We start from the raw sequence: 16,438 nt of genomic DNA on the forward strand, positions 1-16,438 counted from the left end.
TATAAAGGGTTGTTGACCTTTTTCTCTATTGTTTGTTCTCTCTGCATTCACTAGTTCTGTCATGATGTCGTTTTTTTGTGGCCATACTGACACAAATACTGTAGGCATACATTTGAATGAAATAGTACATGTACTGTCCAAAATGCCCTATTGCTGATCAGCTTCTTCCTCATCTAAATTAACGGAAGCAGTGTCTCTACAAAATAACTGAACACAAAACCCATCAATTTCAACAGGTGTCCACCAATGTTTGCTTGTGTTGCGTCATAGGTAACTCACAGAGCCACCCAACTGGCTTGTTTGGTTCCTTTTGGGATTTACTGTGAGTGTAGCTAGGGCATTGTGGAAAAACGCACAATTCAGCATTTCAGGACTGAATGGATGACATAAGAATGGCATCAAAACAGATGCCCATCCATTTTCTATATTAGTGAGCAAAATGCATAAATTATTCTGGAGACATGATCTGATAAAATGTCCTTTCACAAAAGACATCTCCGTTAAGGTCATAATACTAGTGCCATCTTCAGATGTTCTTATTATCGCCTGTTGTGATAGGGGTGGGATTAAAATGGGGGCGAATGCGGAGATTGGCCATGATAACCGCCCTCGCTCACGCTCCTTCCGTTGTGTCTGTGCGCGCAGGCCCAGTGACCTCTCTGATATTTTATTTACTCCTGACATCCAAGATGGCCACCTTGAATATCTCGATCCCATAGCAATTGAGGATGCAAGTAGCTACCGAAAAAACAACTTTTCCCCGACCATCTCATCCCCTGAAATTCAATTCGAATTGTGCGGATGACCCCCTTACATCTTATTAGCCACTAAATAGCCATTGCATTTTCGCGCAAACCCCTTCAATTTGCCAATTTGAAGTAGTTTCGCGAAGTAGCTCGCGCTGTCGCTGTCTGTCCGAAGCGAGGTTCAGACAGGCAGCACATCCAAATGGCCGAACCGAGAAAAGTACAATTTGTCACCCTCTCGGCCTTCGCTGCTGGATCAGCCACGGAGACTAGGAAACGCCGGTTGGAGGATGACGAGGCCGACATCGACTTGGATGCGGAATGTGAGGGCGACACGAAAGCGTCCGGGGCAGATGGTAGCAGTGGGATTTTCGGCAAAACTAGTAGTGACAAGGACAACGCTGAAGGAAAACGGATTACCGTGCGATTGAATCTATCTCTGTCCGAGCCCAGCGATCAATCGTCGGCCGAGTTTAACTACAGCGAACTCATCCAAAACATCCAGGTATGACTCCTGTTTGGCTAAGAAAGACATGGATCAACACCAGTTGATTTTATTAACTTGGTTAGTGGGGACTTGTTATAAGATAGGATATGAAAGTGGGTGTATCTTGTCTTTCCACGGAATAGCGTGGTCGGTGGGAGGAAAGTACTAGTCACGGACTTCACACAAAAGACCCTAACTCAGCCATTCATGAACCCATTCACTCAAATCACTTGGTACTCAACTCGAACGGCACGTCAAGATTACAGTTGTAGGCACGCCTAATGCACATGCAGTGATAAAGGTTGTCTGGCGTTACCTGTTTCCTGTTCTTGTTAACTTGCCAACTCTCTTGTTAGTTTACACCAGTCATACAGCCATTATTATGGCACGTAGAATAAGTGCCCCAGTACAGTTGAGTTTAGCCTCCTATGGGTGACATATTGAAGATCAGTCAGTGCTGAATGTATGGAGTAGGTTTGAAAGTACAAGGATGTGGCCTAAATAAAGAGAGTTGTGCAAATATCGGTATTATATTACCAAGACACTCGGTGGTGTGTACAGACATCATTGCATGGTACAGTAGTTTACGCTTTTTTTGTTGTTACATATTTGCATAGCGATTATGCTGAATATATAACACATTGTTCTCAAACTTGTACAAGTGATACTACTTTATGAACCAGCTATAAATATAAATGCTTCCTCACCAATATGATTGCATGACAATATGCTTTACATCCGGTACAACAACAACACAATATTATTTGTTACTTTGTTCATTGTTTGTTTATTGTGGGTAAGTCCATTTCTTTTACAGTACACGTTTCTTCACCCCCCCCCCCATCTAGGCAAAAAAGATCACTCCTTCTCCAGCCCCAACTCAGACTCCAACTCCTTTTATCCTGCCTCCTGCCCTTGACCCTAGCGACCATTTCAACGATGACGAGAAAGAACGACTGCAGGTGGAGGCCCTGGCCAAGAAGTTTGAGAACAAATATGTATGTTATTTTTTGGAGCCGTGGTAAAACCTTGTGCTCTAATAACTCCACTTATAAGATACATGTTTTAAGTGTAGTTTGACTTTTTTTATCTGGTTAATAGTTGTATCAAGTTTTAAGCCTGCTATATCTGGTTATAAGCCATGTTTTTCTCGTTTATGACTACTGGTTATACAGTATGTAGATGTTAAAGTATGTATCGCCTGTGACACAGGGCAATGCAAATGCAGCAGGAAAGAGGAAGAGGAAGGATAGAATGCAGGATCTGATTGACATTGGCTTCGGCTACGACGAGACCGACCCTTTCATTGACAACTCAGAGGCTGTAAGTATCCCTTTATTTTTACCTTCTACACCCCTTCATGTGGAGAATGCATGTTAGGCTGTATTATAGGTGGAGAAAACAGGAATCTGCTCGATTCTGGCGAACTCCTCTCTGGAGTTTTGCTTCCTGTTTGGAGCTTAAGACTGTCAATCAACCACAGCACCAATTTGCAGAAGCAATCAACCTCACCCCATAAATACTAACCTACATCCACCACGGTGACATGTTTTTTGGTTGTTTTTTTTTGTCAGAGACTCATTGAAGTTACTCGGTGTTCTGCGTCTATGCACTCTCCTGTGTGCTATGAATGTAACGGCTGCCATTTTGTTTTCTGTGACAGTATGACGAGCTGGTCCCGGCCTCCCTGACTACCAAGCTGGGAGGGTTCTACATCAACACGGGCACGTTGCAGTTCAGAGCTGCTTCCGAGTCCGAGGGAGAGGATGGGGGCAAGGATGTCAAACCCAGAGTAAGGGTGGGATACTGGCATGATGTATTGTATACAGTGAAATTACACTATATTAGTCAGCTGGGGTCAATTCCATTTCAGTGATATCAATTCAGGAAGTAAACAGAAATTCTAATTCATTCAAAATCATTGAGAAAATCCATGAATTTTTGTTTACTTACTGAATTGATGAGAATAATTGACCCCATCCCTGATAGGAGTATGACAAACCTGCTTTATTTGTGTTTATCCAACTGGTTTTGGTTTTTCATGAGTTGTGTCTGTGCCTTCCGGTGGTAGCAGGAGCTGAAGGATGGCGAGGAGCAAGTGATCAAGAGACGAAGGAGGAAAGAAGGAAACAATTTGGAGGAGAAGAAACCCAGGAAGAACAGAGTGCCCAAACCAGGGTGAGATGATAGGATAATGGGATGGATAAATCACTGCTTCTTGTGCCTGTCGGGCATGTCTGTACCTTCACAGATTACAATTTCAGATAGAATGGTTGTTGAATAATTTGGATGATTTTGTTCTTCCTGTAAGAGCAAATCATCTAAGGGGACATTGTGGTTCTATGCATATTTCTCAAATAGAACTGAGCACATTGCAAGAACCATTCCTCAAAATGTCTTGTAATGGTTTTCGATTAAGTTTTTATACCTTCCCGCGTCAAACTCTATAAAATGTGTACTGAAATTGAAATGTGTGCAGTTCAGCATGGAATACAATAGACAAATTCATCATATAGATATATTTTTGTTCATTCCTACCCATGTACAGATATGTCTGGCTATGACATGATACAATGTGATGCTCTCTCTGAATGACTCGTGGGCTTGTGTGACAGGCCAAGTGTCCTTAACAAAGGCTCCATTAGCTACGCTCTGATAGGCTGATCACTCCGCTGCCATAAATACTCCTATTCCCAGAAATAGACCAGCCGATATTACGAGACTGTTTTTTCCTTTGTATCATATTGAAAATACATTGCCTTGCTTATAGGTTTCTTGTCTTTGAGATTACACATCAGAACGTCCCTCAATATTTTCTCTCTCCTTTCTCTTTCTTCCTTTTCTCTTCGTACTCTTTCCTCTTCACCCCTCTCTCTTGTCTTTCTGACCCAGAGTGTCGTCTCTGATGAACATCCACCGGCCAGAGAAGAAGAAGAGGAAGAAGCTGATGAAGGACTCCTTGTGCTTGGCAGCCATGTTGCGCCGCTTTACCCGGGAGAAGCAGGAGATGAGGAAGATGAACCCCACCGTGCCACACCCCGGCATGGGTAGCTCCGTGACCAATGCCCCGCGAGCCAACCACCTGCTGGCTAACTCCCACCTGCACGCTAACGCGGCTAACAACGACGTCTCATTGGCCGAGCTCACCGCGGACCCCACCATGATGTCACTGCTGGGCTCGGCAAATGAGAAGGAGCTTCAGGATCTTTTGGGTGACCTGGACTTCAGCCTTCTGGACGGCTCGGCTAATCCGCACGTGGCCATGCCCGGGAGAGAGAATGGCCTGATGGGAATTGGAGTTTCAGGGCCGAAGCCGAGTGGGGGCGTGTTAGGGAGAGGACTGGGGGTTTCAGGGGGTCTCCTACACCCACCTCCGCTCCCTGACGGCCTGCCTGCTCCCCTCATCAAGCGCATCGAGGACCTACGGGCGGTAGGTCTCACTGATGAGTCTCACTGATGAGGCTTTTCCAGTTTATCATAGGTTTATTTATTTGGTTATTTAATGTTTGTGATAATCCCTTGATTTAATTGTTGAGTAACTTCCTGGAATTTTATACAGTTGAAATGTGTGGCAGCCATTTTCTTAAACCATGACGATATCACTTAAAATAGTGTTTCAGTTCTTGGACTATTTGTAATGCATTTCTTGACAGGCTGATAAAAATGCAAAGAGAGGTTAGAGAGGAGCAGAGCAGAAAGGAAGAGCGGATGCGAGAAAAACACATGAAACAAAGGTAGACTAGCAACAGACAACTGGTGGCCAAAAGGGAGAGAGAAGAAAGAGAGAGTGACAAATCAAGGATGAGCGAAAACTGGCAAGATGACGATGCAGCCATTTTGAAAACTGACAGGGAAGGCTTATTTTTGCTTTTCTTCATCTTTCCATGGAAGACAGTATGCTCACCAACATCTTTTCTTCACAGGCCTCTCGTCAGTTTGATCAAGAGGGAAGGAAGAAATTCTTCACCCTGGATATGAATAACATCCTACTGGAGTGAGTTTGTCATTCTTTTGACACGTTGTACATTTCTCTCCGTCTCCACCCTGAATGTGTCATACTGCTGATATTGGAGTCGATTGTTCATCTCTTTCCCTGTCTTTTTCACCCCCACTCTGTTCCACATTCCTCCCAACATCCTTCTCTCTCGCTCAAATTGTTTTATTCTTTGTTGTCTCCTTTATCCCCTTTCCTTGCTTACCATCTTTCTCTCTCCATCCCCCACTTTCTCTCACTCCTGTTACTTCCCTCTGTCGCTCCTCTCCCTTCCCTCCACTCTCTCCTCCCCCAGTATTGAGCTGCAGGTGCAGGAGCAGCCGATGGGGCTCCGTGGGGAGGTGTATTCTCACCTGGAGGCCTTTGTGCCCTGCAATAAGGAGGCCCTGCTCAAACGCCTCAAGAAGCTTAGCCTCAACATCCAGGACGACCGTCTGCGTACGCCCCTGTTGAAGCTGAAGCTGGCTGTGTGCAGTGTGATGCCCGAGCAGATCCAACGATACAACTTGGACTGCATGGTCAAGGCTGCCAAGTAAGAAGACTACAATACTCCAAAGTGTACTGCAGCCAAACTCAATAGGGGGACCGCGGTCCGGATGGGGACCCAGAAGGGGGTCAATACGGACCGCGGCTCCCGACTTTACATTTGGTATTGCATTGGGCTGTTTGTCATCCCCTGACAGAGAGCCATTTTGATTTAGTACCTGTCAGAAATGTCCAGTTGATCAAATAGCCCATGTTAGGTATATGGGTACGCCCAGGGGCTTCGACCCCCAGCGGGCCCCCATTTTGATTTTGTTGAGTCATTCACCCAGGTATCATATGGTAAAATGTGTAGAAGTGCAGGAAATTAGCTTTAAAATGGCAAAAGAAATCTCCAACAGGAAGGATGTGAACAATTTGTACAGTTTGTAGTTGTTGGAAGGGGGTTTGTTACTACGCCAATAAATGACTAAATTCATCCTGACTTTTGCCACCTACAGTGGGGCAAAAAAGTATTTAGTCAGCCACAAATTGTGCAAGTTCTCCCACTTAATATGAGAGAGGTCTGTCATTTTCATCATAGGTACACTTCAACTATGACAGACAAAATGAGGAAAAAAAATCCAGAAAATCACATTGTAGGAGTTTTAATGAATTTATTTGCAAATGATATGGTGGAAAATAAGTATTTGGTCACCTACAAACAAGCAAGATTTCTGGCTCTCACAGACCTGTAACTTCTTCTTTAAGAGGCTCCTCTGTCCTCCACTCGTTACCTGTATTAATGGCACCTGTTTGAACTTGTTATCAGTATAAAAGACACCTGTCCACAACCTCAAACAGTCACACTCCAAACTCCACACACTCCAAGACCAAAGAGCTGTCAAAGGACACCAGAAACAAAATTATAGACCTGCACCAGGCTGGGAAGACTGAATCTGCAATATGTAAGCAGCTTGGTTTGAATAAATCAACTGTGGGAGCAATTATTAGGAAATGGAAGACATATAAGACCACTGATAATCTCCCTCGATCTGGGGCTCCACGCAAGATCTCACCCCGTGGGGTCGAAATGATCACAAGAACGGTGGGCAAAAATCCCAGAACCACACGGGGGGACCTAGTGAATGACCCGCAGAGAGCTGGGACCAAAGTAAGAAAGCCTACCATCAGTAACACACTACGCCGCCAGGGACTCAAATCCTGCAGTGCCAGACGTGTCCCCCTGCTTAAGCCAGTACATGTCCAAGCCCGTCTGAAGTTTGCTAGAGAGCATTTGGATGATCCAGAAGAAGATTGGGAGAATGTCATATGGTCAGATGAAACCAAAATATAACTTTTTGGTAAAAACTCAACTGTTCGTGTTTGGAGGACAAAGAATGCTGAGTTGCATCCAAAGAACACCATACCTACTGTGAAGCATGGGGGTGGAAACATCATGCTTTGGGGTTGTTTTTCTGCAAAGGGACCAGGATGACTGATCCGTGTAAAGGAAAGAATGAATGGGGCCATGTATCGTGAGATTTTGAGTGAAAACCTCCTTCCATCAGCAAGGGCATTGAAGATGAAACGTGGCTGGGTCTTTCAGCATGACAATGATCCCAAACACACCGCCCGGGCAACAAAGGAGTGGCTTTTTCAAGGTCCTGGAGTGGCCTAGCCAGTCTCCAGATCTCAACCCCATAGAAAATCTTTGGTGGGAGTTGAAAGTCTGTGTTGCCCAGCAACAGCCCCAAAACATCACTCTAGAGGAGATCTACATGGAAGAATGGGCCAGAATACCAGCAACTGTGTGTGAAAACCTTGTGAAGACTTACAGCAAACGTTTGGCCTCTGTCATTGCCAACAAAGGGTATATAACAAAGTATTGAGATAAACTTTTGTTATTGACCAAATACTTATTTTCCACCATAATTTGCAAATAAGTTCATTACAAATCCTACAATGTGATTAGTCATAGTTGAAGTGTACCTATGATGAATTTTTAAGTGGGAGAAATTGCACAATTGGTGGCTGACTAAATACTTTTTTGCCCCACTGTAGGTAATTTGTATGACCGGACCGTCTTAAATAGTTGAGTACCCCTGGTATACTGTAATGCCATATCGCTGATCCATAATGGATGTTAGGTTGTTTTTAGTGCTGTACTCTGCCTGTGTTCATCACTGCTTTCATTTATATGCGTCTCTGCCTCTGCGGGAATATATTGAGGTTGGTAGAATATGTTGGTTCTGAGGTGTGTGTGTGTTGGACCCTAGCAGGCAGCAGCCCGGAGAGGGAGAGAAGAACGGATCAGAGGAGGAGGACGAGGGGAAGCCGGGGAAGAGGATGATGGGCCCACGGAAGAAGTTTGTCTGGGACGACAAGCTCAGGTAATGGCTCATCCACTGCCCTCAATCAAATCTTATTTATTTGTCAGTTGTCACAAAGTGCTTTTATAGTAATCCGGCCTAGACACTAAAGTGAAATTCTTGAGCAAAGTCATAGAGAAAATGACTGATTTGAAAATATAAAAGATTAGTAAGCTTTCTTTGTGTGTGTGTGTGTGTGTGTGTGTGTGTGTGTGTGTGTGTGTGTGTGTGTGTGTGTGTGTGTGTGTGTGTGTGTGTGTGTGTGTGTGTGTGTGTGTGTGTGTGTGTGTGTGTGTGTGTGTGTGTGTGTGTGTGTGTGTGTAGGTCGCTGCTGTGTAACCTGGTGCGTGTGAAGTTGAGCTGCTATGAACTGGAGTCGTCTCAGTGCTCTCTCTCCGTGGAGGATTACCTCAAGGCCTTCATGGAGAACGAGGTCAAACCACTGTGGCCCAAGGGCTGGATGCAGGCCAGGATGCTGTTCAAGGAGAGCCGTGTTGTACACAGTCACCTCACTGTCAACATGTAAGTTATCTCCACTGTAGTTGGACCAAGTTGGCTTTATAATGAAAATTATACCTTTTTATTGTATTATATGCCTGATTGACAGATCAAATCAAATTTTATGCGGGTGGAGCGAAATGCTTGTGTTCCCAGCTCCAACAGTGCAGTAATATCTAACGGTGCACAACAATACACACTAATCTAAAAATAATGGGATTTAGAAATAATAGGACAAGTAATGTCGGAGTCCGTAGTATAAATATACAGTGCCTTCGGAAAGTATTCAGACCCCTTGACTTTTGTTGCGTGACAGCCTTATTCTAAAATTGATGAAATACATGTTTTTCCTCATCAATCTACACACATTACCCCATAATGGCAAAGCCTAAACAGGTTTTTAGAAATTTTAGCAAATTTATTAAAAATAGAAAAACAGAAATACCTTATTTACATAAGTTTTCAGACCCTTTGCTATGGGACTTGAAATTGAGTTCAGGTGCATCCTGTTTCCATTGATCATCTTTGATTTTTCTACAACTTGGTTGGAGTCCACCTGTGGTAAATTCTATTGATTAGACATGATTTGGAAGGGCAAAGTTGACACTACATGTCAGAGCAAAAACCAAGCGTTGAGGTCTAAGGAATTGTCCGTAGAGCTCCGAGACAGGATTTTGTTGAGGCACAGATCTGGAGAAGGGTACCAAAAAATGTCTGCAGCATTGAAGGTCCACAAGAACACAGTGGCCTCAATCATTCGTAAATGGAAGAAGTTTGGAACCACCAAGACTCTTCCTAGGGCTGGCCGCCCGACCAAACTGAGCAGTCAGGGGAAAATTACCGTGGTCAGGGAGGTGTTCCTCTATGGAGATGGGAGAACCTTCTAGAATCTAGAAGGACAACCATCTCTGCAGTACTCCACCAATCAGGCCTTTATGATAGTGGCCAGACGGAAGCCACGCCTCAGTAAAAGTCACATGACCACCCGCTTGAAGTTTGCCAAAAGGCACCTAAAGACTCAGACCATGAGAAACACGATTCTCTGGTCTGATGAAAGAAAGTTGAATTCTTTGGCCTGAATGCCAAGTATCACGTCTGGAGGAAAACCTGGCACCTTCCCTACGGTGAAGCCTGGTGGTGGCAGCATCATGCTGTGGGAATATTTTTAAGCGGCAGGAACTGGGAGACTAGTCAGGATCAAGGGAAAGATGAACGGAGCAAAGAGATCCTTGATGAAAACCTGCTCCAGAGCGCTGAGGACCTCAGACTGGGGCGAAGGTTCACCTTCAAACAGGATGCGCAGAGAAGAATGGGAGCTCCCCAAATACAGGCGTGCCAAGCTTCTAGTGTTATACCCAAGAAGACTCGAGGCTGTAACAAATGCTGAGTAAAGGTTCTGAATACTTATGTAAACGTTATTTCCGTTTCCCTGTTTTTGCTTTGTGATAATGGGGTAGATTGTAGATTGATGAGGGGAAAAAAACAATATAGAAACACACACACACACACACACACACACACACACACACACACACACACACACACACACACACACACACACACACACACAGTATGTGATGGGATGTATAGACTATATGGATAGAAGATGTACAGAATATCTGAATAAACAGATGATTGATTGACAGATGGTTGATGATTGATTGACAGATTAGCATTCCTGTGCAGATGTTAACTTAACACACCATTGGTTTCTCTGTCCAGGGCCAAGAAAAGGATGGTCCCCACCCCCAGGGCTAAAGCAAAGGTCAGTGAAATCTCTTCACTCTCAACTGACGTTTGTAACCTTTTCTACAAGATGGTTATTTGGTATTACTTGCGGTGCCATATGTTCTGATGCGAGTCCAATGCGAACCTTTGTCCTTTCCCTGTGTTCCAGGAGGGCCAATGGATCCAGCAGAGGCCCAATCTCCCCACCGCCACCACCCCTTCTCTCTCCCATGTCCCCTCCACCCCCTCTGTCATCCAGGCCCGAGGGACCTCCTCGTCCCCCTCGGAGCCCATCTGCCTGTCCGACTCGCTGGACGAGGACCTCCGCGCCCCCTCCCTGGATTCCGTCTCCCACGCCCTCGCCTTCCTCAGCCAAGCCGCCAAGGGCTTGGGTCCCCACGGCAGCGTCACTGACCTCACCCTCACCTCCCCCCTCTCCCCCCCGCCTCTCCAGATCCCCAACTCCTCCCCCCCCTCCATCACCCCTCACTACTCCCCCTCGTCTTCCCTACTCACCTCACATTCTCTTTCCAAGATAAACGCCAACTCGTCGACGACGGTGACGATGCCATCGATGGCCAACATTAAGACCACACTATCTACCTCTCCCTCCACTTCCACGGGATCGTCGGCTCGCATGCAGCTCGCGGGGGCCACGTTGGTGTCTCGTAGCACCGACGGAGTGTACGGCGTGATGAAAGGGGCAGGCTCTATGGGACAGACTCAGAGACACAATGTTAGCATGGCAACCTCCACTCACAGGCAAGGGGGCATGACCGGAGGGAGTAAGCTCCACCCACCGTCGTCCCCCTCCCTGCCCACCAAGCAGCGTCCCCCTCCCACAGCCTCTCCGCTCCTGCCCCCCATCAGAAGGTCGCCCTGGGCATGGGGGTGGCAATACCAGGACTGGGGAAGAGCAGTGTCAAAGCCACCAGCAGCAGTAATGGTGGTGCCATGATGAGCAACATGCCCTCCACTTCCCCTCAGTCCCGTGCCACCAACTCCCACTCACACCCCCAGCAGCTCAACTCCAAGAGCCCCCAGCAGCTCAACTCTAAGAGCCCCCAGCAACCCTCCTACCTCACCTCCACGGTGGGCTCCTCACCCTCCCAGTCCCCCTCCCACCACCAGGGAAAATCCAAGCCCCACCACCAATCCAACTTCATCACCCCCATGCAGGCAACCCTCACCAAGTCCTCCCACAGCAACAACTCCTCCCCTATAATCAAGCTCACCCCTCGCCCCCCTGCCCCCACCCCTCCTCCCATCTCCTCCCCTTCCTCCTCCTCTTCCAACCTCCTCTCTCACTCTCAAATGATCTCCAGCCCTCTCCAGTACCAGTCCCCCAAGACTGCCGGTTTCCGCCCCCCATTTAGTGTCCAAGGTGGGGGTCAGGTGAAGTCGGGCCAGGGCAGTTATAGCTTCGCGGGGAGCCAGAAGGGTCCGTCTGTCATTAGCAGTAGTAGCGTTAGCAGCGTTACCTCCAACAGCAGCCCCATGCGCATGTCGCCCGTCACCAGTCGCCCGGACAACAGCCCCTCCCCCTCCGGCACGGTCTCGACCAATCACGGACAGAGACAGAGGGCCGTGGGCGGATCCAAGGCTGTAGGCAGTCGGGTGCCCACGTCAACCATGGCCACACCCTCCGTTACCTCACACCTGACGCAGGTGAGTCAGCCAATCACAGGCGACCAGAAAAAGTGTCAAGAGTGAAAAACAGGATCAAGAGAAGCACCCTTTAGATACTGACTGCATTTGTCTCGCTAGAGTTTTGAGTATGTTCTGCAAAGTCTTGGCCAAGTTGTCAGAACAGAAGAGAAGGGAAGAGATTGTGTCAGGCACTTCACATGTCACCTGATCCCTTCTCTCTCTCTCTCTCTCTCTCTCTTTCTCTTTCTCTTCCCCCCCAGGTGTCAGCTGGCAGTCCCCTCCTGGGCGGGCCACTTGGCTTTGGGATGTTGGGGGGGCTGGTGCCCGTCTCGCTGCCCTTCCAGTTCCCCTCGCTGCTCAACTTCACTCCTCCTGGAGCCCCGGGGGTCAGCGGCCTGGGCACGAGTGCCAACTCAGGATACAGCCTCTCACAGAGCGACTTAATGGGTGAGTAATTGGCAACTGGTGCCCAACTGGCAGTTGCTCCACAAGACTGATATTTCAAAGCACCGAGCATGCAAATGTATAGGATCAAAAATAAAGCATTTGTTCAATCTGTTCTTTACGGTTCAGTAGAACTCTTAATACCACAGAAAAACGTCTTGTGGTAAACGTCTTAAAATAATTTACTACTTCATTAGTATGACATTTTATTGGATGAATTTGATCAAATGACAAAGAAAATCAGTGTTTATTAAGATGGCAAAATATATGGAGCCGCAGCTAGATTTGTTTGTGGTCCCTTGAGATTCATCTAGTCTTAGTTTGTGTTACTCATGGTCAGTGTGTGGTGTGCAGTGTGTGTGTGTGTGTGTGTGCTGTGGATCCATACTGAAGTATAACCAGCTCTAATGTACCTCTGCTCCAGGTTTCTTACTGTAACTCTTGCCCTGCCTGTCTCGTTTTCTCATCCAATCCCTCACTCCTTCTCCCCCTCCATCCATCATCCAATCCCTCACTCCTTCTCCCCCTCAATCCATCATCCAATCCCTCACTCCTTCTCCCCCTCCGTCCATCATCCAATCCCTCACTCCTTCTCCCCCTCCGTCCATCATCCAATCCCTCACTCCTTCTCCCCCTCAATCCATCATCCAATCCCTCACTCCTTCTCCCCCTCCGTCCATCATCCAATCCCTCACTCCTTCTCCCCCTCCGTCCATCATCCAATCCCTCACTCCTTCTCCCCCTCCGTCCATCATCCAATCCCTCACTCCTTCTCCCCCTCCGTCCATCATCCATCCATCTTCTCCTTCCTTCACTCCTGTGTTCTTTAATCCCCCTTTTATCTGCCTTCACTTTCTGATTTGATGCTTTACTTAAATTCTACTTTTATCTTTTAATGTACCGTTTCTCACCTTTATTCTCCTCAACCCCTTCCCCCTCTCCATTCTTCCCTTTTTTTAACCTCCTCGCTCTTTCTTCTTCTCGTCTGTCCATCCCTCCCTCCATCTCTCCTCAGATCTGTATAAGAGTCTCCAGTCAGGGTCACAGGCTGCTCTACCTCCTCACTTGCAGCTTGCTTTCTCAGGTAAACTTCACACCTCCTCCTCCCGTACTTCTCTCCTCCTCCCTTACCTCCCTCCTCTACCTCCCTCCCTCCACTTCCCTTCCTCCACTTGTGTTGTCATTCCCTGCGTCATGTTGATATCGCTCACTCGCTGTTTGGCTGTAAAGTCTTCTTTCCCAACCTGTCTGCCTGCTTCAGTGTTAGTGGTGATCTGTATGATTAGGTTAACACTAGAAGCACGTGTCTTGTCTGTCGATGAAGAATACCCTCCCTGTGTGTTGGGTATGTTTCTGCATCTTCATGTATTATTATTTTATCCCCCCCCCCGCCTTCCTCAGATGCGAACCAAAGCCAGGGTGGCGACATGAAGAGGAAGTCCCACTGACCAATAGAGACGGACAGAGACATCCACTAGGATCACTTTGATTGGACAGATGGATACAATGACGTAATAATGCAGGGGGGGTGGAGCCTTCTTCCCTCAATATGGACCTGAAGAATCAATTCCCCCTCACCATGACGATTTCAGAATTTAATTTAACTGTATTTGTATTATTACTGGGTATAAAATGGACCTGGGGTGAATGATAAATGAAACTTTTTTTCCTTACATTTTTTTTCGTGTCAACATGTTTACATGACCGACCTTTATCACTGTGGAATGAGGACAGGGTCGTATTCATTAGGCTCCAAACATAGAAAAAAAATTACAGAAACAAGGACGGACGGACTGCCTGAACACTGGTTTTCGAAAAAGCGTTTTGCTCTGTTGTGTAGATCGAATGTCGATCCGGTCGTTCGGCGCGGTCTGTTTTACGGACCACCCCGCCAGTGACGGTCTGGTTGATGACATTTTCGCTTGATTCTACATGTAGAATCAGTTTGCAAATTACGGCTGGCACTGTTCAGAGGTGCTAAGTACCCTCGGCCTGCAAACGCTACCAGTGTGTCCGTTCCTTAATGAAAACCACCCAGGAGAGGGAATACGCTGTTAGCGAAGTAATTCAATTTGAATTTAAGTCTGTTTATATTTTTTCTCGTCTAAAGCAGATTTGAGTATATATAATTTTTTGGTCGTTGTCTTGACTGTCTGAGAAAGGTAGTTGTTAACTTGTCTCCGATGTGAGATGGTGTGTCCATTGAGTTGTACTGTTTTAAAGTCTCCTCTGCTCCCAACATCTGACTGTTAAGGGTTAAGGTAGTATAGCTAATATAGATATTGATAAATTATTTGTAATTTACACAGGGATAAAAAAACAATATTTAGAGGTATGTGTGTGCCGGTGAGATTGAATGTGTGTGTGTGTGTGTGTGTGTGTGTACACAACCTACATATATTATTATATATTGTATTTTCTTTCCAGGTCAGTCTGTGCTGTGTGTGTGCAAATTGCATACCCTCTTTTCTCTGTTGTGTGTGTGTTTTGAGAGAGTGAATATTCCCCTCTCTTGCTCAGCGTGTCTTTGGTGCTGTATAATCACACTGGACCTTTTCTGGAGAAAAACTTGAACTGTAAAAGCTAGACTCCTCTTGGAGGGTGAGAGAGGGGACAAAGATGCCAGATTGTAGCCTACTTGAACTTTTTTTTAAATTGTAATTAATTTACTTTGTAAAAAAAACAAAAAAAAACGCTTATCAACTCAAACACACTCAATATGACAAAACGCCTTAGTTTGTAAGTTTCATTAAAGAACTATGCAGGACTATAAATGCTTCAATGCAAAAGTGCAAGTCGTCGCTTGGCTTTCAACCTCTTACTCAGCTGTCAATGCATTTCTGGGAGTTGTGAATGTTTGTGTACGTATGTCTGAGTCCTTTTCCCATCTAAAGAACTCTCCCTTCTCACCTACTGAATACCTCTCTAGAAACTGTTCTTCCTTACTCTCTTCCTATATCTGGGAAGATCTCAATAGCATACTCCTCACTTCCTCTCTCCTAGTCATCTTCTCAAAACCCATTGGGGGAGAAGGTCAGAGGGGAGGGACCTCTGGCTTTCTTGCCTCTGTCCATCTCTTATCATCCTTCATCCCTCCTTCCAATGTCTGTATGAATGTCGACCAACTGCACCAAGAATGGCGCCAAAGATGAGTTTCCTAGCATATAGATGGGGTGCCTTGGTCAGTGTGTGTGTTTTCCTATCATTCTCTTTGAAATGTACCCATGAGTGTTGTCTGTCTGTGGTCTGTCAGGATGTCATGGTGAAAAGTTGTTTTTTCTGTGACTGGAGCAGGCGACATTTTAAAGCTTTTTTTGGGGGGGGGGGGGGGGTAAAGATTACATTTCATGGTAACTGGTTACTTAATTCGGTCTCTTTTGTAGATGATTTTTGTGTGTTGATTTATGGAATAAAATACAGTTGGTTTTCAATAGGTCCTGATTAATTTCTTTGAGATCCCTGTCTTCCGTCCTCCATTGTGACCGATGTCTTTCAAAAGAACACTTCTAGTTCTGAAGGTAGGGCACAACTACACTCTCGAGACACCTGTTAAAGGAAGTTCTATTCAATCCGTATTGTAGGGCACAACTACACTCTCGAGACACCTGTTAAAGGAAGTTCTATTCAATCCGTATTGTAGGGCACAACTACACTCTCGAGACACCTGTTAAAGGAAGTTCTATTCAATCCGTATTGTAGGGCACAACTACACTCTCTAGACACCCGTTAAAGGAAGTTCTATTCAATCCGTATTGTAGGGCACAACTACACTCTCGAGACACCTGTTAAAGGAAGTTCTATTCAATCCGTATTGTAGGGCACAACTACACTCTCGAGACACCTGTTAAAGGAAGTTCTATTCAATCCGTATTGTAGGGCACAACTACACTCTCGAGACACCCGTTAAAGGAAGTTCTATTCAATCCGTATTGTAGGGCACAACTACACTCGAGACACCCGTTAAAGGAAGTTCTATTCAATCCGTATTGTAGGGCACAACTACACTCTCGAGACACCTGTTAAGGGAAGTAAGGGCTCTATTCAATCCGTATTGTGG

General features: G+C 46.0%; 1 protein-coding gene across 1 annotated transcript; it reads left to right on the forward strand.

The window, feature by feature from the left end:
• The first annotated feature begins 661 nt into the window (after positions 1-661).
• LOC135537258 (ubinuclein-2-like) lies at positions 662-15,812 on the forward strand. The gene is given in 16 exon segments (XM_064963456.1): positions 662-1,251; positions 2,082-2,231; positions 2,446-2,556; positions 2,897-3,025; positions 3,305-3,411; positions 4,126-4,663; positions 5,157-5,227; positions 5,523-5,759; positions 7,969-8,082; positions 8,386-8,583; positions 10,282-10,324; positions 10,457-11,165; positions 11,168-11,955; positions 12,198-12,384; positions 13,397-13,465; positions 13,783-15,812. Coding segments are annotated over 16 exon segments (3,801 nt in total). The 5' UTR covers positions 662-948; the 3' UTR covers positions 13,830-15,812.
• Positions 15,813-16,438: the final 626 nt, after the last annotated feature.

The sequence above is a fragment of the Oncorhynchus masou genome, chromosome 5 (genome assembly GCF_036934945.1).
Source record: "Oncorhynchus masou masou isolate Uvic2021 chromosome 5, UVic_Omas_1.1, whole genome shotgun sequence".
Taxonomy (NCBI): domain Eukaryota; kingdom Metazoa; phylum Chordata; class Actinopteri; order Salmoniformes; family Salmonidae; genus Oncorhynchus; species Oncorhynchus masou.